Source organism: Geospiza fortis, unplaced genomic scaffold (assembly GCF_000277835.1).
Source record: "Geospiza fortis unplaced genomic scaffold, GeoFor_1.0 scaffold18, whole genome shotgun sequence".
Lineage (NCBI taxonomy): Eukaryota > Metazoa > Chordata > Aves > Passeriformes > Thraupidae > Geospiza > Geospiza fortis.
The window spans coordinates 1,380,643-1,405,531 of NW_005054445.1; the positions used below are offsets into that span (position 1 = coordinate 1,380,643).

Sequence of the window (24,889 nt, forward strand, 5' to 3'; positions counted from 1 at the left end):
CAGTGGCCTCCTCAGACACCTCTTTCCAATCACACTCACTCGTGTCCCGTGGAGGAGCTGCTTCCAAAGCCCCCAGAGCGCAATCCCTGCCCTCACTGCAGCACCTGGAGTTCCTGGGCCTGCCTGAGAAGGAGTTTCCAACCCCAAGGGTGGATGAATCCTTGTAGGAACAATGCCAGAAGTTCCATGACCTCAAAGCCACCGACAGGAAAGGAAAGTGGCACCTCAGGTGAGTTCACACAGCTCTCACCTGCTTGAAGGGCTCTCTCCCTCCTACCAAGCTTTTCCATTTATCTGTGGACTTGTTCAGACTTGTGCAGTGATTTTTGGACAGGTGACACTAAAGAGTTCAAAAGACCTTTCCAAGGAATTCAAATACCTTTCCAAGTAGCTGTTTTAGATTCTGACTGAAGTAGGAGGCTCTGTTATCCTTTGAACACTCTGTCCATTACTCCACCTAACTGTGCTTTTCACTTGATACTGTTTGAAGTTCCTCGAGTCTGCAGTTTCCATCTGGCAGAGTCACTCCCAAGGAAGAGCAGAGCATCTCAGCTGCTGTGGTGGTGCAGAACAGCGTGGTGTGCTGGAAAGCAGAACACAGCTGGGTGCTCTGCTCAGCAAGCACCTGGTTCCACTCATTGTCCTTCTGCTGAGGAAGTTCACTGGGCACAGTTCTGTCAGAAATAACATCATGGAGTGGCTTCACTCCAGATTTGCACCAGGATACAAACGGCCCTCCAAGGGCAAATGCCACATGTGCAGAGCAGCCCCACCTGGCCCTCCTTTAATCCTCAAGAAGATGCATCAAGGAAGCAGAAGAAATTTAGGTAAGCACTGAGAACGTAAATCTTCTCAAGCATTCCAAGATGCTTGAGACACCTTTTTGCATGGAGTATTGGCTTAAAAGTCAAGATCTTTAAATATCAGGAATAAATAAACAGGAGTGCATCAATGAATCCACACTGCAACACAGACAGTCACCCTAGGACACTACTGGACGAATTCAGTGTTCAGTGTTTTGTGAAGCTTCCAGGCCAGAAAGTAAAACAGTGCTACCCAGAAAATTTAAGTGTGGTTTTGTCTGGGGCTCTGGGGACGATGAGTTTGGGTGGAGGTTTGGGGTTGTTAGGTTTTTTTTTGGTTGGTGGGATTTGGGTTTGTTTTGGTTTTTTATTGCTATTGCTTTTGCGTGGTTTTGTTGATTGTTTGGTTTTGGTTGTTTTTTTAAAAAAGTCAATTTTTAAATCCACTTCTGTGAAGAGGAAAATACTGATTGCAATGTTAATTTTCACCAGGAAGTACTTGTCCTTTTCTTTTATGGATTTTGGACACATCCCATCACATTTTGTTAGCCTGATCCATGAATAAATTAATTACAGTCTTCCCAGGAGACTGTAGGAAGAGCCAGTAACTAAAAGACAATTTTTAATTTTTTTTTTTAATTTGACAGCTGATGAAGCTTCTCCTGCCCCAGGAACACCATGGATACCACCCTGGGTAATGCCACAGTGCTGCTGACAGCCCCACACAGGGAAAATGAATGGGCCCCTTGTAAGAGCCTCTGGCTCCCTCAGGGAATCCTTCCCTTGTGCCACCACCTGTGTCCCCCTCCCCACCGCCCCTGGTCCCTCCCCAGTGTTCAGAGTGCAGCAGCCATTCCCAAATCCCAGACTCACCCATCCCTCGTGCCTGTCCACAGTTCTCACCTGTACTGACTCAGTGCTTCCACCTTGTGCCTAAAGCACCTGGAAACCAAAACCCCCCAGCATCACTTGCAGCCCCAGCCCGGGAGGCAGCAGTGTTCCCCCACTCCCTGGGGCATTTCAGCCCCAAAATCCCTTTCCAGTCCCAAAAGGGCAGCTGCAGAGCCCAGGATGGAGCACTGCAGTCCATGGCAGCACACCAGAACTGCTCCAAGAGCAATTCCACCAGCAGCCTGAGAGCAGCAGAGCAGTTCCACGTTCCCTCTGCTCCACTGCCTCTCCCCAGGGCTCTCCATGGTTTCTCCTGCCCCCAGGAGGGTCGCAGGGACAGCTCCAGCCAGGGCTCAGTGCTGGGAGTTCCCGCCACACACAAAGTGCCTTTTGCAGCTGCCTGGCTTTGTTTTGAGCCCAGGACCCCCCTTGGGCTGGTTTCACCCCAGCAGCCCCCAAGCCCCTGGCAGGGCTTGCTCTCCTCCAGGGGGATCAGGCAGAGAATGGGGACGGGAAAAGTGAGAAAACTCCTGTGGTGAGATAAAGACAATTTCATAGGGAAAGCAAAAGCTGTGCCCACAAGCAAAACAAAACAAGGAATTAATTCCCATGGGCGGGCAGGTGTTCAGCACCTCCAGGAGAGCAGGGCCACATCCCCTGGAAGGGTGACTTGGGGAAGCCAAACTCCATCACTCCAAACCCCTTCCTCCTTCCCCCCTTCCTATCCTGATGCCATAAGGTGTGGGATGCCCCTGTGGTCAGTTGGGGTCATCTGTCCTGGCTGTGTCCCCCTCAGCCTCCCAGGCACCCCCAACCCTCCCCAGCATGGCAGCACAAGGGGCAGGGAAAGCCTTGGCTCTGGGTGAGCTCAGCATTAACAAAAACATCTCTGAATTATCAACACACATCCAAAACAGCCCCACACCAGCCACTGGGAAGAAAATTACCCCAGCCCAGCCCAGGCCATGTTTACAGACGAAGACACCATTGTATTACTTTAATATGTCCATTTATTAAACAGAAAGTCCTTCACAAATGATCCGTACTATATTGATTGGGATAAGTGTTAGAAAACTTCCATTTCTCCTACATACAAAAATACAGACTTTTACCACTATGAAGAATGGTCAGAAGAGTACCGTGAAAACCCAGAGAGCTCAAATCTTCCAATACCAGAAAGAAAAGACATGAAAGACAACTAAATAAAAAAAATTTACAAAAAGTATTGTGCCCATATACAAAAGACTGGAAAAGCAAAATGACATTTAAAACTGATAAATACACCATTTAAATTATGCTGCAACAGCATGGATTTTAAAACCAAGACTGCTTTGTGTATTGCAAGACTTTACAATTCTTCACCTTGTGTTTTTTGATTAGCACAGACACCAAAGAAAGAACTGAACAACTGACAGATGGTTACTGCTGTAAAAACAAGCTACACAAGGAGGTTGTGTTTTCTTGTAGAGTACCCTGCCTTTGAGCTTGGTCAAGCATTCCCAGGACACCTTTCCCAAGCAGAGCTGGCAGCTGCTGCTCGGCCAGCAGTGAGTTCAGCTGTGGGCACGGCAGGAAGGGGCTCCCAGCTGGAGGCACCACCTTGGAGCAGCTGCTGCAGCTCCAGGCTCTGCAGGGCAATGGGAAATCCTCCAGGGCTGTGAGCTGGCTCCAGGGGAATGTGCTGCCTGCTGGAACCCCCCAGTCCTGGGCAGGCTCTGCTGTCAGGGGAGCCCTGGGCTGGCCCTGCCGGGGCAGGACACAGCCGGGTGCTGCCCTCGCACCACTCAGAGATGCACCAAGGGTTCTCCAGCACAGAACACTGCAGGCTGTACTCCAGAGTACCAAGGGTATTGCACAGCAGACTTGTGCTCATGAAAAAAGGAAAATTGCATCCCCTTTGCTCAGCCTGAATAGAATTCTAGAACCTGGTGTTTCCATAATTCCTCTGAGCTGTTTGCAATTACAAACCTGTCAATAGAGCACCTGTAACCCAGAGAGATAAAGTCTTTTGGTCAGGCCTGGATGCTCCCTCCTCAGAAGCTGTAAATCATAATTGATGAGTTAGAATTGGAATGTTTGGATTGGGCTGCAGTCAGTCTAGAGGAGCCAGGGTCAGCCCTGAGGACACAGACACCCCACCCTGAGCATCCCTCCACAAGGCCCAAGGAAGGGGACCTGGAGCACCAGGAATGTGCTCGGGGGGCAGCTGGGGGCAGAGCAAAGGAGACACAACCTGTGGTTCCCCAGGGGTCAGATCCAGTGCACATGGGAGGGAAGGCAGCGACCACGGCAGCCATAAACCTGGTGTTGGTGGGAACAAAGCACAGCGAGGCCAGAGCTGCGTTAGTGACTCACATTACAAAAATAGTGTTTACTGGATTCATAAATTTACATCTCTGTTCCTGTGAATGACAAGTGTTAGTACCACACATGGAAGGCACCCTAGGTGAAGCAGTTTTTCGGTATTTGTTTACAATTCTGTGAAAAGACATACAAAGTGTCAACTTCCAAATCAAATTTGAGCATTATAATGAGAAATAAATACATACTTTACTATTTTATTGTGGGTTCCTGAACCCTTACAAACTTCAACATATACAAATAGTTTCAAAATGACACTAACACAAAAGAGAGTAAGTCTAGACAGATACAATGATTAGCTAAGTCATTCGTCCTATTTTGTCATAAATGTTGTGTCGTAAGTATAGAAGTCATTTTAAAATGCAATAAATTGGCCACAATATATAATTCAAAATATTTTCTTACTCCAGGACTGTGATGTATGAGTTAAAGCTGGATGAGCTGTAGTGCTAAGACACTCTCCCTCCACAAGATCCAACAATAGAAACTGGTAAACATTCAAGATTAAAGTAGAAACAGTAGAAAAATGAAGGTAGCAATTGTTGTAATAAAAGGGTGCTAGCCAGGACCACTTTAACCTGCAGACATCAGGATAGCTGGAACATCATTAAAAATATTTAGACAACACTATTTTGGGATTAAAAGGGTACCAGAAGTGATAAATCAGCCTGGTTAAGAGAGGATGTTTTCTTTCAGACACATGAAGGTTTTAATTAAATAGGTCTATTGAGACATTTGTCCGAAGCAAAACAATACAATACCCTGAAATTTCCTGTGCTCTAGACAATAGCCTGTGACAGTCTGAAGAGGCAGATGCTCATATTCCATTCTGTTACTCATATCCAGATGTTATTAAAATAGCTGCAGGGACCAGCCCCAATCAAAAAATAAGATACTCTGTAAAACAATCAGGCTATTGCCTTTTAAATGCTCCTATGTCCTCATTGTGAAGCCATGAAGAAAGTTCCCATAACCTTCCATAAATGCTAACTGACTTTTCAAAGTTTTACCCATGAAGTCCATGGGATACAGATAAAACCTTCATAGTAAACACAAAGCTCTATGTTATAAATATGTCAATCAAGGTAACTATGTATATTGTATATAAAATTAAATATCTTCTGTTTGCCAAGTATAATTTAAAAAGGAATATCTGTGGCTAGTTATAAAAAAATATTTATTAACCCATAGAGATTAAAAGGCCATTTCACTAACTAGTCCATCCAGCACACATGAAAGAGCTGCACTGGGATTCTGGATAGGTTACTTTATCTAATCACATTCCTATGATAAATAGACAACTTTCATTTCTGGGCATATATAAGAACACTTCTGAAAGCTGCATATCCCAAAAGAAAATTAGATTGTGTTGTATACTCTAAATTAAAGGCTACCAAAAATCACAGTGTAAGCAGATTTTTTTAAGATTATTTTTAGCATACAAATGGTTAAATTATAAACAGGTTTTTAAAAACCAACCCCCCCCCCAAAAAAAAAAAAAATGACCAAAACAAGGGAACCCTTTCAGGTTGGACAGCACCACTCTGACTAGGTCAAGCAGATCTATCAAGGTGGCCAAATGGCTGACAGGGAAAATAAAAATAATATACCAGGGAAACCCTCTACAATGTCATTCAGAGATTTCCTGAGTATGTGTTTAAATTCATTTTAACCAATCCCTCTGTCAAAATAAAGAGAGGAACAGGGCATAATTTCTACAAAGTACTTTCACACATTCCATGCATTTTTGTACTGATTTCAGGATCATTTTAAAATGCTTTTGTTGCCATTAAATCTCACACACAGGACACCTCTACCTGCACAGTAATTCTGAGCTTTGCTGGCCCTCCAGACAATGAACAATCCATTATTTCATGCTACAAACAGCACAAGCCAAGAGCCTGATTTTCAGACATGCCAGACTGGCTTTCCTTGCCCCGCAGGACTGAGCAGGGACCAGCCTGGATCCCCCTCTGGAAGCTGAGCCTGGGCAATCCCAGCCCCTTCCCAGCTCCCTGAGATCCCCATGACTGCTGTGGCCACTGTGGGCTCTTCCTGTTCATGTCTCACTTTGAAAGCTCTGCATTACCAAGCGCCCTTCTCACATCTCCAATCCCTTATCACACTGTGCCTTTTATTATCCTCAATGCCCACTGGAGAGTTCTGGCTCCAGAGCTTTCAGGACAGTTCTGTTCTTCATGCTCCTCCATGGACAAAGCTGATCAGTATCCCAACCGAGTAGGAGAGACAATATTACTTCCTACACTATCTGAACTGCTATTAAGTTTGTTTTCATTTTTTAATTATGCCCTAAAACCATTATTCTTGCTTTTTTTAGATTTTTGGTGAGTTTTTTTCCCTCATGAAAGAAAACAAGTAGAAATTATTACAACATGACATGAGTCAAGAAAATAATAGATACAGAAAGAGGCCTAAGGAAGAGGGAGGAAGAAAGAATTGCATTAATAAAGCCACAGATTGGGTAAGCATTTGCTGTGCCTGCACATCCCCAAAAGAGTGGAGAGGTGACCAAATTCATTTAGGGACCTTAAAGCTCATGAAAAGTTGGTGTTTAACTGAGCCAGAACAGTCCAGGGCAGCAGATTCTCTCTCTGCTGTGTGCACAGCACTCCACGAACCACTGGCTCTGCCCTGGTGGGAGGGGACAATCAGCACATGGACAGAATAATTCACAGGGGGAACATAAACTGCTACCCCAGGGAGGAGTGGGAACCTTTCCCTCCTCTTTCTGGAAGCAGCCATGAAATCCAGAGAGCTGAAACTATGCCAGAGCGTGCCATGAGACCAGAGTGACAAACAAACCCTGGGAAGTGTTCATCACAACAGTGACAAAGCCAAGGGAAGAGCAGCACACGCTGCTCCTTTGTCCCATGTAAAAGACACCTTAACTGGAAGAGGAGGAGCTGCTGCCAAGGCACAGATCTTGGCTGATGCTGCGCTCCTGAATGCAGCGAGCAGCACAGACTGCAATCTCAGCTCTCTGGGGCCAGTGCCTGTCTCACAAGGCACAGGGAGGTCACTCTTACCCCTCCCAAGCTCCCACCAGGAATCTCACAGCAGCACCAGCATTCCACAGTCCCACAGAAAGAACACAGCAGGAAAGGGAAGAGCACCACAGCTGACACCAAGGGATATTGGGACACATTCTCATCTTCCTGGCACTGCACAGACCAACAGAGGCTTAGCAAGAATTAAATATTAAAGCATTTGATCCATGAGGCACGAATATTCCAAATGAAAGGAAAAGGGGGAAAGAAGGAGGAATTGGCTTTACTCAGACACGTGAGTGAGCTCCTCTGTGGTTTCAGGAGCTCCTGCTGGGGCTGTTTGCACAGCTCAAGGACGTGGCACCAACCTCAGCTGAGGCTCACAAACGGAGCAGGACAGGCAGAGAGGCTCCTGCAGCACTGAGCAACAGCTCCCAGGCTGCTGCTCCAGGCAGAGCTCACTGTGTAACAAACACTGCCATGTCTGTGCACAGGGGCAGAATTCAGTCATGTCTACACCCAGAAATACACACAGACTCCAGGTCTGAGGGCTCTCTCTGACCAAAGGGCACTCATCCAAACCTTGACTGTTTCAAGCATCCTGTTCCTACCAACCTCAACTGTTTGCTTTCATTTAGTTCTGTTTACAGTGGGGTTTGAGTCCCTTTATGGAGCTAAACAGCACCCTTAAGGACAAAAAGAAATTATCCCTGTGTGCTAGCAATTACAAGCAAGACTAACTGGCTGAGAGAAGCAATTTAATGTCACTTCTCTAAGCAAGTTTAAAAAAAATTAAACTTTCTACCCTCTTTTCTTCCTTAAGGGTTTTTTGTGTGACTGCAGTTTAGGTAACAGTCTTAAAAAAAGTACCTCTCCAATACACTGTGTAAAATTAACTCAGGGGAAATGAGCCATGGATACATCAAATGATCTTGATATTTCAAATGTACTTGTCTCTCACAGCTACTTTACTTCCCTTCTATATAATCCAAATAGCAAATAATGTCTCTGCAGAGCAGTAAGTGCTTAAGATTTTTTAGAAAGTATATACTATACAATACTAAAATCATCTTTGGTCCCAAAAATGAGGAAATTACACATTTACATTTGCTTTTGTTTCACGAAGTGAATCGGATAGTGTTTTTAAAATTACTGTTCTCTTTTGGATTCCACCCTGAGAGCTGTCCTAGGCTCAGGGCATGATGTGAGTAATGAACACTGGCATTCCCAGCTGCAGGAATCTCACCCCTCCTGTGACTGCCCCACTCTGCTCCTGTCACTGCAGCTCACGGCACAGCCAAACCCCCAGCTACCCTTCTCCTAGGCCAGGACAGGTTTGAAAGGTACAAATTCATAAACCTAGAGAGGCACACAGCTCCCAGAGCTCTGCCCCAGCCTCAATGAGCTCAGGGAGCACAGGAGAGGATCTGGGAATGCTCCTTCAGCCCTGGCCAGTGACAGGACAATTCCTGACAAAAACCCCTGGTGACACCATCCTGTTCCTGATTTCAGATGGCAGCTCCACTCCAAAAGCATGGATCTTCTGGAGAACTCTGTTTTGTATTTCAGTAGGTGCGTTTGGCTTGATTTTGGTGTGGGATGTTTGGGGATTTTTGTTTGTTTGTTTGTTTTGTCTGGTTTGGGTTTGCTTGGGGTTTTTTACAATCTTTATCCAAACTGCTTTGATGGCAGTTTAAAATTCCTGACTGGGTATGCCTGTGCTACTTTTTAAAAGTCTTTCAATAATTGACATTGCAAACTCTGCCAGTCCTGGGCAGTGCTGGCAAGCAGCAGGGCTGCCACAGCAGTTCTGGCAATAACAAATTGTTATTTCTTACCATGCTGGCCATGGAACTGCCATGTGCTGCCCAGGAAATGCACCCAGGTGAGACAGCCCTCTGTGGAACATCTGCTCTAACCCAGCACCAAGAGCTGGTTCCATCTTCTTTTAAACTGGTGTTCCCTTTGGCATAGCATCCAGTAAAGCACAATAAATGTTACTGTAGGAACTGGTAAACCATCAATCACTAAGAAAATGCAAATTTTCCTTAACCTCATCAGTAACTCTGAATTTTAATCTTCTCAGCCACTGAGGTGAAATGCACTATAGATGTCAATACACTGAAAATGGAAAGGCATCACCTTTGTCACCTTTTCACTCATCAGAATAATTCTCTGCTGCTCAATTTGAATATTGCAGCATTAGGTTCACACTTTCACTATCCCAGCTCCCTCCAGTAGTACAAAAGCCCAGGCACTTCTCCTGATCTCCTGTTTGGTGTAACTTGGTTTTCATGTTAAACACCTTACCCAGCACACTGCCCATTGCTCTTAAGGCTCCAGGGGCTGCACTCCCCCTGAGCAGGGCAGCTCCAGCAGGACACACAAACTCAGCCACACACGGCAAACCATCCCACTAACTGCACAGATTTGCATTTTCCTCACACCACAAAGGAGTTCAGTTCTAGAGATCTCCTCCCACACACACTGTCTTCACACAGGCACACAAATGCCAAATAATGCACTAAAGTGATAAAAACACCAAAGAAACAGGAAAATATCAAGAGACATCTTCCTAATAATATTGTGACATTATCTAGCCAATTACTGCTGAATTTGAGTTCTGAGTAAAGAAAATGTAATTCATTCATTGGAAGTACAAGGAAAATTTAAAAAAAACCTTCAGCTAAGTAAAACTATTTCTAAACAAATCAATACAATCATATTATTTTCCAATTAGCTAAATTAATTTTTCAAGGAATCCTAAGGGGAATAAATCTGCAGAAACACCCAGTTAAAATAAAAATCAGGTTCACCTACCACCAATTAAGTTTTAATTTTAGAACAACCATCCTTCCAAAAAGAACTATTTACCTTACATGAATCACAACATTGCAACCTTAGGAACACTTTAAAAGCGCATAAATTTTTGCTAGTTCTTGCTTACCCTGGGCTTAGAGGGAAAGCAAGTTCTAGCAAAAACTTCTAGAAATGTTGAACCTTAAAAAAAAAAGGGGGGAAAAAAAAGAAAGCCATGGCTGGAATGTAAGTCTGTAGGATGACAACCCTTTTGTTCTGTACTGTGCCCCTTAAGCCCCTTTTCTGCACCCATCTCCTAAACATATTTATTTTCCCACTTTGGAATGAAAACTGGAATGTGTCCCAACAGGAGCAGGCAGCGCCTCCGTCCCCTCGGTGCCTCCCATGGCAGCAGCGACCCCCAGGCTCGGCCAGGGCCCTTCCCAGCGCCCAGCAGAACTCCGGCACGGCTCTCCAGCAGGCAGGCGGCTGTGCAGAGCTCAGGGCAGGAGGAGACAGACAGACACAGTTTGGGACGGACAGGCCCCGCTGGCTGAGTTATTGCTGAGTGCCCCTGGCTCCTTGGCACATCTGGGTGCTCCATCTCCTCCCTCAGCAGCCAGGCAGGGCTGCTCCGTCCCCGGGGCAGCTGCAGGAACAGGGGAACTCCAGGGAGGGAAGGGAACTGCTGTGCAGGTAATCCAAAGCAATGACAGACTTCAGAGCAGACATATATTATATCTTCTGGGAGCTATATAATATATGCCCATGTCCATGTGGAGGCCTTGAGGGGATCTTCCTTTTGAACCACCACCATTTTCTGCCTCCATGACAGCAGCTTCTGGCTCAACACATCTCCGCACACGCGCAGGGCTGGGCATCCTCGCCGCCCTCGATGCACCTTTTCCTCCTTCAATAAAGCCCAAGCCTTGTTCCACGAGGGAGCCGAGCGCTGCTTTCCCTTGCGGCGGCAGCGGGGCGGCTCTCAGGCGTCCAGGCGCTGGATCTCGGGCCGGGGCACCACCTCGCGGGACTCGCTGCGCGCGCGGATGTACTCGCTGCCCTGGCGGCTCTGCTGCCGCCGGCCCAGCCGCCAGCGCTGCACCGCCACCGCCGCGTTCAGCGCGAACACCGCCGTGGCCAGGAACCCGAACACCTGCGGGGCACACACACCGCACTGGTGAACACAACAGCAGCAGCTGCACAGCAAGGCCCTCAGAAGTTCTGCTACCCACACCATCTGCACTGACAAATCATCGTGGCCCGGGAAATGATGTTTTTTCTTCTCAATGAGCTAGAGAATCTGCAAAAGCAGCTAAGATCAATGATCCCAGAAAACAGAGTTCTCTGACTACCAACATGACAATTAAATCCTGCAGTGCAGCTCAGGGTAAAGAACCCCCTTGTAAAAAAAACAGCTCTTCATCCAAAAGTTTGTTCATTCCTCGGAGTGCACACAAAAAGTGACAAGTCCAGAGCACCAGCCTCTATGCTTCTGCAGCGCTCATGTGATTTTAAAAACCAGGTTAAAAAGAAAATAAACGAGAAAATAATAAGAGGTTCGCCAACTCACACACAAAAGTAATTTGTTTGAACTGACTGTTGTAGATTTAAAACTTTGAAGTGCTACTACACTCACTCCAAAGAACAAAAAATCATCTGTACTGAGCAAGAACAAAGCAAATTATGCATAAGCAGCTTCAATTTCTTACTTTTTCTCTCTATCGTTTCCATAGGCTTGCAACATAGAGCACCAAAGAGAAGCCACCAAAGAGAAGGCGAGTTCAACTGTAAAGTGTTCTCTGCAAATCTTTCTTCTGCTTGTTCTTGCCTCATACCTTCAGACTAAACTCCAAGGATGTTAGCATTCTTAAAATAAGAACTATCTCACAGCAAATTGTGAAAATAGAAGTAAATTGTGATGGCAAAGGCAACAGGTGTATTCAATCAATGAGTAAAAGTTAATTTTAACACAAGGTAAGAGTCAGATAGAAACAAGTTTAAATTCTTACCACAGCAGCAATTTCTGCTCCAGTTTTATGGTTTAAAGCAGCCAGTACTACAGAGGCAATGAAAAAGAAGAAAGTGCTGAGTCCAGTGTTGACCAGATCCTAAAAAAATAAATTCAGTAGCATTACTAAATGATGGTTGTTTGCTTTATCAGAAGTGATGACACAGAAGGTTGGAACAAGAAGTGCAGCAACCCTGTGCCAGTTCCTCTGGTGGCCCAGGTGTCCCAGGAAGGCAGAGGCTGTCGCACAGGAGCAGCAGGAGTGGGAGCTGCAGTGCCAGGGCAGCCAGAGCACCCTGCAGCCCTGGCACATCCCCTCGGGGCTGGCAGGGGGCAGAGCTGGCAGCACAGAGCTCACCCTGCTGCACCTGCCCAGCGGGGCTGAGCCAGCCTGCGGTGTGCTCCTCACCTCCCCGCACAGCCCCTGCCCTGCCCACACCTGCCAGGAGCCCTCCCACCCTTCCCTGAGGCCTGCATTGAACAAAACTGCACCTCCTGTGCCACTTCTGGGAGTGACAGCTGCCAGCAGGGTAAGAACACAGATTTTTACCTATTTATTGCATAAAACTAGTATTTCAAGCAGACATTTTAGAACATACACACTGCAACATGCTCAGGGAAAACTGCTTCGCTCCAAGCAAAGGAAAACAACTTGCTCCACACAATTCCTGTCACTGGTGTTCAGATGGTGATGCTGCCATGCCTCACCTCAAACAGAGTCATGAACATGTCACTGGAACCAAAGGAGGAATTCTGAATGGCAGGTATTTGCACAAGAATGATTGCATCAATACAAGACTAACTGATCAGACTTGAGGGAAAAATTATTCAAAGGTGTAAATAAGAGAAGAAACAAAGTCTAGATTCGTTCAGGAGAAGGTGCTCAGTGTGTTATCAGGACACCTGTCACATCTGATGTGTACGGACTCTGCACTGTCTGCATGCTCCCACTAAACTGGGGAACACCATTCCCAAACACAAAGCTACCATGGATGAACAGCTGAGGTCAGGGTGGAGGGATCAGGAAAGGACAATTCAGCACAAACATCAAATCTGTGAGAAGTGAATATGACCACAGACAGAAGGGATTGACAGAAAACCTTCAATTAAAGATTGCTGTGCTACTTATAGGCTTGAGGTAAAGAAAAAAACCAAAAAGCCCACACAAAACCCAAAAAAACCCCACAAAACCACAGTGAACATGACAACTCCCACTACATGAAAGCAATCACAACAATTAGAATTTAAGGACAATTTGTTCTACTCAACTCTCTTCTCCCACGTGCAAGGCAGCCTCACTTCCTGTTACAGCTCCTTCACTTTTTCCATTTTTTTAATAATTGTTTTATTTTTTTCCCAAAGTGCATCTTGTGAAGTGCAATGAGAAGTCAGGCTCAGAAGACTGAAGACATAACTCTGAAGTGGCTCCTGTGGGTGTGAGTCCCCAGCTGTGCTCCAGTTACACAGCACAAGGACTCTGGAGGGAACAGCGCTGTCCAGCCTGCCCCAAAACATCTCCTGCCCCAGCCACAACCACAAAAGGCTGCAAACAGCAACTGCAGACATGGAAGGTTCTGGCACTGTGCTACTTACATAAAACAATCTATTTTGAGGGTACTGACTCAGCAACAGCTGGTTATCAACACTGAGTGTCCAGACTGCACGAGGCATCTCCGTGGCCTGAGCCTCATCTCAAACAGGGACTTTCCCAAGGAATCAGAGAGGTTCCCATGGCTCATGGCCACACTCATATCCAGATGTCACGAGCCAAGTAAGACCCAAACTCTAATCAAATAGTAAAGAATCATAAGCAAATTGTGGGTCTTACAAATTCCTACCGATTTTTCACCTGCCTGTGTACAGAGATACTTTTTTTACCCCTGCTCAAGCTCACTGAGATAGATGCTACCTGAGACCTAGGACATCAAACAAATCCAAATTCTATTAACTAGCTATTGCAGTTTTAATTATATAACATTTTCTTTGCAGAGATGAAATTTAAACTTTATATAAATAGCAGTATTAGAAAATTCATGGCATGACACAGTTTCTCCAGGCGTGCCTCTCTGCAGCTCTGAGTTTACACCTCCGACTGTGCTCCTGCAGTTGCCAACACGAGCTGTGGTTCTCACCTGCATGAACCTTCTTCCCACTAGAGGGGAAGTCTCACTTCATCTGCCACAGACCCAGCTTCAGCACTTCCACCAAGTCTCTATGTAAATATATGTGTGTCACCAAGAATGGAGAAACCACACATTGAGCAGAGGGCAGCCCCTGGATAATTAAAAAACCAGAAATTGATTCAACTCAAGGTCAAGTTGTGTATTTTACTACCAGAGTACATCTGGCATCTACAGGAAGGACCTGCAGAACAGAGACAAATCCCAGCAGAAATAACTCAGAAGAACTTGGTAATTACTGTAGGCAGGCATCTCAAGAGGTGCTGCCACGACCAAAGATAGGGACAAAAATAACTTCTGCACTCCTTTGGATTTATGGACATGACAGGTGGTAATCTTACCTTTGCCAGGGACACTGCAATGCTGCGCCCTGTTCCAGTATCCACATTTTAAAAAGAATGTTGAAAAATTGGACAGGATACAGAGCAGAGCCTCAGAAGTTATTGAAAGGAGGAGAAAATTTCTCACAGTATGAATCAAAAGAACCTAAACTGCTTTGAATATTAAGAAGATTGAGCTGTGTACACGAAGACTCCAGTGTTCAAACAATTAAAAACACTGGTTGTTTTAAAAGCTTAACATCAGAAAGCCAACAAAACTGACAGCAAAACAAAACAGCTGCCAAGTTAAGGCAGAAGTCATATTCAAAATGAAGCTAATTTTAATTGTAGGAGACCTAACCATCAGAACCAACAGCCAAATGTATTTAATATTCTACCCTTTCATTTCATATAATCTAGGTTATGCTTTTTCAGACACACACACACATTTTGTACTTCCTCAGTACCATACTTAAAGACTACATGGATGGCACATGAAGGTCTGTGATTTCAGGGGTCAGATGTACTCATTAATTAATCCTGCTGACCTCTGAGGTTCAGAATTGTCACCTTGGGGACCTTTCCAAAGGAGCACAGTGTAAGCTATAGGCCAGGCCTTCCCACTATATGACACATTGATCACTAGCTCCATGCTACAAATGGACCTGAAGGTTTCTTTCAAGCTGCAAAATATAAAAGCCTGCTGAAATTAAACTGCTGATGCCTTTTCTAGTGGACTTTGATGTAAATACAGCAGCAATTTGTCATCATCACTGGCATTTTATTCTAGTTTAATGTTTACAAAGAATATCAAATTCTACACAGAGAATTCAACAATTTAAATCTAAAGAAGTGATTCTGTCTTGAAGCTCCAATTTATTCATCTTTGCAACTCCATTTTCCCCGTTTAGGTCAAACCTTTTTAATGCAGTTAACAACTGATTCACATGCATATAATAAGGCTGAGTTTTGAAAAAGCTAAAATGAAAATCGTTTGATACCCCCAGAGCAGACTTTGGAGCTTTAGGAGCAATGACAGCAGTAACACTGCCATAGACACATGCAATGGTAACATCACAGATGCAAATAGCAATGGAGATCCTTAATCCAAAATATGGGAGCTACTACTTAGAGCAGAAAGATAAGAAAAGCAAAAAAACCTCAATAGCTTTGGGCAAAGTAAAAGGAGAAATAAAAGAAAAAAAACTACAGCAAGAAGCAGAGGACACTCCCTAAAATACTGCAAGTTTTTTCCACGTAAGAGAAAATGAATAATCGTGACAATAGGAAGAATAAACTAATTGAAAAAAGATGAGCTGCTTCAAATCTGTCCATGATGGAGCTGAAGTTCTTGCTATTATATTTATAGACAAAGTAAAACCACATCACAGAGGTAGAAGAATTTCTGCTGAAATTACAGCAACCTCATGAGACAGTGTGCTGTGCCATAAAATACTGTGCAGAGCTGCCATCCACAACAGAATCAAATCTCTGAGCTGAATCAAACCCACTCCAGGCTGCTGCTGCTTCCTTTCTCCCTTCCAAAATAATTCAAGTGAACAAATGACTTCTGGTCACTCGCTAGTTTATTTGCAAGTGATTCTGTTCAGTCCCCAGTGGTCCTGTCAGTCCAGCTGAGAGTACCCAAGGCCATGGATTTGCTCTCTGTCCCACTCAGGGGAGGACACGGCAGAGGAGATGTTGTAACTCATGGATTAAGATGGGCTTATGCCAAGAAAAATATTTTATGCTACAAGAGGGCAACGCTCTTGTTCTGCTGATTCTGCTGTGAAAGCAGGAAGCCCCATCCCATGATTCTGGAACCATCCCACACTCTGGTTTTTGAGGGTCCAGGCAGGTACAGCTCCTGGATTAGAGAGGATGGAAAAGCTGAACTGGTGCTAGCAATGAGAGCTCTGTTAACAGATCTGGCAACTACCACCAGGTCACTGCTGAGATCTTCCACGCTGCTGCTCAGCCCTTCAGGCTGGGACATCACCAGAGCTGCCTCTGACGCTCCGAGGCTCCAGCAGCATCCACACATCTTTGTCCACAGCTCCCCACAACCTCACACAAGCTTGTAGGAATCATTCAACCAAAATTCCTGCCCTGCCTTTCCATCCTGTACATCGTCCTGCACAGGTGCCCAGGTACTCTCTAAAAGGCAGACAATACCATATTGCAGCTGAAACTCGTGTAAACAGAGATAGCACATTTAAACTGGTGCTTGCTCTTGTCACTTGCTTTCTGAAATCCAAAATTTTACATCTTGATGGGGATTAAAGTGGCTAAACTGATGTACTCTGGAAGCAAAGTCTGCACATTTCAACAGCCTGACTTTGCCACAAAAGGTGACAGAAGCCAGCATCAGAATCAGACACCTGCTGGTGTCTGAGTTATCTTCCATAGAAGACAGAGCTCAAAGTAACATTTCCTTTTAGTTTTGTTTAGGTTTGCTGGTTTGTTTGTCAGGAGAAGGGAGGGGGAGTGTGGTTACTAATATTTTTAAATTATTATTTTAAATTTTTTTTTACAGTGACCTTAATTTTTCCTCCAACCAGTACTTTATTTACAAGGTTTGGGAACATTTTCCCTTGCTTCTATATGAAGGTGTCAAGTTGAAGGTTACAAACATACCAGTCAGTCCTCTAAACCAAGCACTCTGGTCAAACTCCCAGGATTTTGTTCTGTTATTAAACACTGTTTGAGTATTTTGCACTACAATTAAAAATGGAAACATGGTTAATCAAGCAAAAATAAGAGCAAGATAGAAAGAACCAAATTAACCCTATGAGCATTAACTGCCATCTCTTTTTCCCCTCGTATATTTAGAGTTACCTAGGTAAACACAAGATACACAAAAGCACTGCTTCCCCAACAGAAGAGCCCATGAATATAAATTTCAGAAAGTTACTGTCACAAAGCAATAGATCACACCTGCAATAACTACCAAAATACATGATCTTTCTTGTACTTAAAACTCAAGACTGCATTTATTACAGAGTAACATTTACACCATGCACCAAACCAGAACAGTCCACGAAGAGCCGAGAGAAAATTAATTCTTACAATTGTTTTTAAACACATAAAATGTTCATTTTTATCCTTAACAGGTACTGCTATTTTGAGAGCAGTAAGTATAAAGGTCAAGGATGACTGACTTAATTTTTCATTCAACAGCTAAGGAAAGCAAAATGGTTTTTTCAAAGCAGAAGGGGAAAAAATAAATTAAAAATATAAATAAAAATCAAGATTGCCCTGTGAAGGACTTTGAGCTATAGCTTTGTAATTACACTGTGCAGAGGCAAGGCTGGCAAGGACAGTTCTGTCACTCAGGCACATGGAATTTTCTACCAACTCCTTCAAGTGTCAGTTGCTTTGCTACACAGGGTTTCACTGCTGCAGAAATAAAAAACAACCAGCTCTGCAGAGATGATGAAATCAGTGTTCAGGCAGCACAGAACTCCCCAGCTGCTCTGTGTGTTCTAACACACACACCTGGGTCCCTGTCTGCTCCCGGGTGCTTCCCTGGCACTGAGTGCAGTGGAACTCTGATTTTGTGCTGTGCTCAGTTCTGTGCCTCACTTCTGAGCTGCTCTAAGCTGGAACACTGCAGTCAGACTGGACTCCCAAAAATACACTACCATAACTCCAGTGGGTGCTTCAAGAAAATCACTTAAAACAAAAAATCAATGGTCAAAATGTAATGGAAGATTTTTTTCCCTGCACACTGACAAACAGCTCATTCTACTGGCTGATCATGCAATGATTTACATTGGTACTCAGATAAACAGGTTTCCCCTTGTCACACAAACCTCCATCCAAGGGACATTGCCAAATTCCAGTGTTCCCAGCTCCCTGGCACCACTGAGGTGTCTCCCTGAGCAGGAGAGAGGATCCCAGTCCCAGCCCCAGGAGCTGATCCCAGGGCAGGACCCCAGTCCCAGCCCCAGGGGCGGATCCCAGGGCAGGACCCCAGTCCCAGCCCCAGGGGCGGATCCCAGGGCAGGACCCCAGTCCCAGCCCCAGGGGCGGATCCCAGGGCAGGACCCCAGTCCCAGCCCCAGGGGCGGATCCCAGGGCAGGACCCCAGTCCCAGCCCCAGGGGCGGATCCCAGGGCAGGACCCCAGTCCCAGCCCCAGGGGCGGATCCCAGGGCAGGACCCCAGTCCCAGCCCCAGGGGCGGATCCCAGGGCAGGACCCCAGTCCCAGCCCCAGGGGCGGATCCCAGGGCAGGACCCCAGTCCCAGCCCCAGGGGCGGATCCCAGGGCAGGACCCCAGTCCCAGCCCCAGGGGCGGATCCCAGGGCAGGACCCCAGTCCCAGCCCCAGGGGCGGATCCCAGGGCAGGACCCCAGTCCCAGCCCCAGGGGCGGATCCCAGGGCAGGACCCCAGTCCCAGCCCCAGGGGCGGATCCCAGGGCAGGACCCCAGTCCCAGCCCCAGGGGCGGATCCCAGGGCAGGACCCCAGTCCCAGCCCCAGGGGCGGATCCCAGGGCAGGACCCCAGTCCCAGCCCCAGGGGCGGATCCCAGGGCAGGACCCCAGTCCCAGCCCCAGGAGCAGATCCCAGTGCAGGATCCCAGTCCCACCCCCAGGACTCCAGCACCTTTCCTGCTCCTGCAGGTCAGCTCACGCTCACCTTTTGGATACCAGACTCTCAGTTCTCTCTGTACATCACAGGAGATGCAAATGATGAATTTCAGGAAAAAGAAAAAAGGATAATTTAGGCAAAGACTAAACTACAGCAGAATTCATTAGCTCTCTCTGAAAGCAACCATGCCCGAGCTCCTGGTGGAGCAGGAGCTGCTGTGTTCCCCATTCCCCTGGGCCACTCCTGTCTCCCTGCAGGATGGGCTCCCTTTGAGCTCTGAGGCATAAAAGAAATGGAAATTTGCACTGACAGGTTCCCCAGCTTTTGCATTTTTGCATATTATTGATAGTGCTGCACAACACAGACAAGGGACTGTTCTTTCATCTTGCTGGAACAAACCAGCCTCTCTCCAACACACCCAGACAAGGCTCTTTTCTGCCCTCACCAGCTCCATGCTTCTTGCATGTTTACCTCAGGAAAATATGAAAATGACTGGCAAGTCTCTAATTAGTATGAAAACAAATATATTTTCCCCAAATGGCTAAAATGATACATTTTTTAAAAATTCAGCACCTTTGCACATCTGTTAGATGCTAGTCCATACTCATCCACATTTCATTCCAGCCAGGGACAAGGGACATCTGCCAATATCCACAACACATTGGGAAGAATTATAATTTTAATAAACTTTTAAAGGAAACAATCCTGTGTTGGACAATAGCAGCTGATGGCCAGGTACCTTCTAATACACAGGATCATTTGAAAGCAAATGTTTGCAATGGTTCCTAGGAAGAAGTGGTATTTTTAAAGAAAGATTTTTTCCTAAATTTAAGTCAGTTGAATTCCTTCAAGCACTGCAACAGCCTCTTCTTCTCACACAGCTTCTAAAAGCAATGCTTGAGACTTTCCATAAGGGAAATATGCATTATAAAGTCATATATATTTTTAAAAGCATGTATCTTGATGAATTTATACATAAGCAGGAGTGACTTCTTCCTAAGGCACTCAGGGATGTGAAGGACTGTTGCTCAGAAAGCAACTCCTGTAGTAACTCTGTCATATACACAGGCTGCAAAAGTGTAAAAATAACCACCAAAACACAGGGAAGTAATAAATATTGAAAGAGGCAAATAATGTATGAACATACATTTAAATTGTAAAAAATAAAATGCCAAAAAAAGCAAAAGAAAAAAAAGTCAGCCAGAACCCTACATTCTTAAATTTCTTACTAACTTGGCCAAAGTAATGTCCCACAGGTGTTTTATGAGCAAGCTTTGATCTCACACTCTACTTGCAGGAGCAGAAACAGCTGTAGAATCACAGAATGGTCCCAAACACTGAACACTGAAGATAATCTCCCACTCCTGCCAGAGAAACAGTCCCAACTGTTTGTTAAAATCAAATAATCATAAATAAAAATCAAATATAATCAGATTGCTGAAATCTGTAAGACACACCGGAAAGCAGGATGGTCTCATCAGTTCAACAAGCTGCCAGTTCCCTTCTCACCTCTGGAGAGCTCTGGTACAAGGATGGGAGAAGCATTTCATCTCCAGCTCACAACTAACAGAAGGAGCCTTGGGGGATCATGGCAGATCCCTGCTGCCTCTGGATGTGGCCGTGTGAGCTGAAGCAAAGCCCTGCAGGGGATTCCAGGGGCCCTGTGCCTGATGTCCAACCTGCTCTCATTGCTCCAATGCCACTGAGGAGGGGCTGCAGAGTGTGACCACTGCTCAAAAACTGAAATACCTTTATAAAAAAAACCAAAGAAATCCCAAAGCACAACTGATTGGATTTTTAACCCCACCCCCTTCCCCAAAACATCTCCTAACAGGTGCTATGCAGGCACAACTGATGCCACCACAAAGGGATCATTTCTGGACAGTTCAGCCACACAACACCCTATCTATGTACCAGGCACTCCTAGAAGGAGTTCATCAACTAACTATGCAGCCCCAGGGTAGAAAGGATCACCTAATTCCACATTCCAGTCTCAATTTAACCAAGTCATTTAGGCTGAGAAACTAAGCAAACTGCTACATTAATAAATTACATTTTAAATTTTTTTTAAATCACACAGAAACCTAAAAACCTCTGGGACTCTGACAGTACTTGCAAAATTACTGTTATAACATAGAACACTGGCACAATTGTATCTGTACTGTCCAAAGAAGTTGGAATAAATATTGCCCTTGAAGCTGACAGATCTTTTACTAGAGTGACTTAACATGTTGATTTTGTGACCTCTGTTTATGCAACCCAGTCTGAAAGTTTAACTCAGAATACAGCATGAAAATAGAGACATGTGCAAAAGGAATGTGCACCACCAGCAGTTCTCTTCCTAAAACTCCTCACATCTGAGAACACGTTAAGCATTGCCAGTCAATGTTTAATAGTTAGGTGTGTAGGCAATACAAAACACCCAATTTTCACAGAAAGCACTTAATTTATACACTACTGCCCAATGATTGTATTAGCCTATGTAAGAAAATATATGTAGCAAATTTGTCCTAATATAAAAACCCCCCAGGTTAAGAGAGAACAACATGCTGCTGTAAATCAGCATCTGTCCAAGTTAAATAACTACAGGCTGCATTTTTATCCACTTCACCCACACAGCCTAATTGCTGGCATTAGCAGGAAGTTTGTCCTCCCAGAGACAATCTACCAGAACACGATTTTAGTTCTATTAGTGTAGTTTAATCTTGCCACATTTCACAGCTCATTCTGCTGTTAGCATTCAAAATAAATGTAAGTAAAATGTATACTTTACTCAGCATAAAGAACACTCATACACAATACTAAACAACAGGAGAAAGCAAAGCCCAAAGACCAAACTTAAACCAGATTTGCAGCTATTTTTAACACAGGGAGGATTCAAATGAACTTACAGTAAGATTCCAGTTGATCTGGGGTATTCTTGTGTGAAGGCTGAGACTGAACAAAAGCAGGAGAGCCCCGGTGACCACCAGAGCACTGCAGCTGACGAACTCAAAGAAATACAGGCCCTCGCAAGGGGAGCATTCCATGATGGTCTCTATGCAGATGAACGCGGTCAGCGCCAAAAGCTGGGAAGAAAAACAAGTGGGGAAAAAAAATAAATAGATTTGCACATTTTGAAAGTAGCCACAAGTATTCCTGAAATTTCCATTGGGAACATGATCGGTTTACACTCAGGAATGTGTGATTTCAGTTTACAACAGGGCACTGTGCAGGGAGCAAAAACAAAAGCAAAGTAATGTTTGATTTTCTGGATTTGTCCCATTCAACAAAGAACACTTGAGCACATTTACAAGGACTCTAACATCAAAATGACCAAGACACCCCAAAAAGCATGAAACCCTTGCAGGCCACTGGCTTAACATGCAAACAGCACCTGAAACATTTCATTACATTTTTTACTCATGATACACCATTCCAAAACTAGAAGATGGAATGCATTTGTCAACCTCAAGCACAATTATAGAGTATTAATGTTGTGTGATTGTGAAAGACATGTCAATAAAGATTATTGCTTAAAATTCACTACCAATTGAGATCTAAATCAATTCAAAATAGAACGGATTCAGGATTTCTACCAGTCTCCAAAAATGCCTGCCTTTTTCACATTCATCATCATCAGTACACTGTATTTCATATAAAACATATTTTATCATTCCTTTATAGCACAACAAAAGAAGCAGCTAAGAGATGAAGGAAAATCCCCTGGTGCTGCAATCACAAACATGGAACTGGGATAATGATAGGTCACTCTAAATTCAGAGGATGAATTAACACATGTGCACTCTGATTTCAACAAGAGTTGAATTCACCATTTAGGATAAAACCCTAACACTCTCTGTACTTGAAAATAAAGTCTGCCCAGTGGACAAAAGTAAATATACCCCCCAAGAGGCCAGTAGCAGCCAGCAGGGACAGCTGCCACCACCATGGGACATCACTGGCACACAGCTCCCACACCACGCCTGTAGCAATTGCATGGATGGTTTGGGGGTTTTTTGTTGTTTTGTTGGGGTTTCTGCATTTTCCAGGACAAGCAAGGAAGGCCTTAAGAATGTTTTGCTTTGGTTTTCAGGACAACCACCCCCCTTCCACCCACTGACATTTTTTAGAAAGAATTCTCTTCTTGCTGTGCCACAAAATTCTATCGAGGCTGCAGTAAGCACTTCAATGTGAGGATGAGGAACTAAGGGAGATTCTTTCCTCAGAGCCAAATACTCAACAATCTGAATGTGCCGCACAAACATAAGCTTAGAAGAGTGACAGAAGCCAGGATAAAAACCAATTTCTGCTAAATCCTTCTTTGCCAATGTCAGTGTTTTGCAGATACACTTCCTTCAACACTCTTTATGCTTCATCCATTGGTTTGTCTTTGCCTCCCACAACAAAACTTGCAAAATGAAGAAAGAGGATTTTGGAAGATGTAACCAAGAAAGCATTTTTGCCACTAACATGAGCAGTAATTCTAAGAAAAGGACAATACCCCTCATGCTCATTTGCCACAACTTTAGAATACAGCAGAAAATGTAAACTTAAAACCAGATTAAAACTCAACCAAACTACTTTAATAAAAAACTCACACTTGGTTGGAAAGCCTCTCACAGTTCACTTAGCACATGTTCATTAAAGACAGCAGATGCCACAATAATTTTTGTCAGCTAAGAGAGCAGGCCAATTCACATCACACAAATTCTCAATGGATACCCAGTGATTAAACACTTCGGATTTTATCTTTGACATTGAATAGCTTCAGAAAGAAAGATCATGTGTGAAATGGAATAGTCAGAATCAAAGCAGAATCAAACTATGATTTCAGCAATGACACACATACCAAAAAAATTACTGTCCAGACACAGCCTCATTTTAAAGTATTAGCACGTCATGAAGTTCATCTTCGCTGTAATCACAAGCCTCAAAACTGAAGATGACACTGAATGCAAGTTTTAAAAAAGCTTTAAAAACCAATCTTTGCTCTTTCAAGAAGGATCAACATTAAACATTAATGCTAAATGTTAGCCAGCAAAATTTCTGCTTCTAGATTCTCCAATATAATAAAGTTTCTATTTTTCTTGACACTATTTTTAATATACTACGACACTTGTAATCTTTTGTTTTCTTTTAAAAGGTATGGTTCTGCAATATTCTCTACAAATACTGCAGCACAAGCCTCAAATATTAGCTTCATTTTCTCAAAACATGAACAGCTCTGAATTGTGCCACCAACATTAGGCTGAAGGAGCCAAAATCTCTGGCACATGAAGCGCTGCACAGGGCACCAACTCTGGTTTTGCTGATAAACTTTTACCCTGACTCTTCTCCACACCAGGCAGCATTGCTCCTTCAAGGCCAACACACCCTTCTTGGCTTGCAAAGCTCAAAAGAGACCAAAGAGTTTCCTGCAAGCAGCATTAGAAATTAATTATGTACTGAAGAGGCGCTTGGAGCAATGAACTCAATCCTGTGTTATTTACATATTCCCAAACCCAGAATTAATAAACTCCAGGGCAACTCTACATTTAGATTTCATTTTATCCCTTAAGAAACTATAAAATACATTTACTTGTGACACACCCTTATAAGAAAAAAAACCTTAGCTGTATACACTTAGGCCTGACTTAACCCAAAGCATTTCAAATGCAAGTAAAGATGTGCCATCAGTTTAGGATGTATAGCAGCAGCAGTGGCCTGGGGTGTGGCAGCCCAAGTCTACTGATAAATTCATCAGAGAGGCTGGGAGAAAACCTCAGCTGCTTCCCTGTCTGATGGAGGCAGACAAGAAAAGGACAATAGTCCCATACACACTGTTTACTTCTATCTCTTTGGTACTTCAAATAGATTGCAACTACATCCATTAGCATTTTTCTTGCAATAAAAATATATGTTCCCCTTCTCAAAGACTGTCCATGCTGCCAGTGCTACAA

General features: G+C 44.4%; 1 protein-coding gene across 1 annotated transcript; it reads right to left on the bottom strand.

Annotated features, from left to right (window-relative positions):
• Nucleotides 1–2,686: 2,686 nt before the first annotated feature.
• Nucleotides 2,687–22,031, bottom strand: CMTM4 (CKLF like MARVEL transmembrane domain containing 4). Its single transcript, XM_031062320.1, has 3 exons — nucleotides 21,860–22,031; nucleotides 11,875–11,973; nucleotides 2,687–11,018 (listed from the first exon to the last, which is right to left on the bottom strand). Exons 1-3 carry the CDS (start codon nucleotides 21,995–21,997, stop codon nucleotides 10,848–10,850), a joined length of 408 nt encoding a protein of 135 aa, XP_030918180.1. The 5' UTR covers nucleotides 21,998–22,031; the 3' UTR covers nucleotides 2,687–10,847.
• Between the last annotated feature and the right edge of the window lie 2,858 nt (nucleotides 22,032–24,889).

Coding starts and splice junctions, on each gene's coding strand:
- CMTM4 (XM_031062320.1), bottom strand. CDS start 21,997: ATGGAATGCTCCCCTTGCGAGGGCCTGTATTTCTTTGAGTTCGTCAGC. Junction 11,974..21,859: donor AGATCAACTGGAATCTTACT/GTAAGTTCATTT, acceptor TTATTTTTTTAG/GATCTGGTCAACACTGGACT. Junction 11,019..11,874: donor GAGCAGAAATTGCTGCTGTG/GTAAGAATTTAA, acceptor TGTGCCCCGCAG/GTGTTCGGGTTCCTGGCCAC.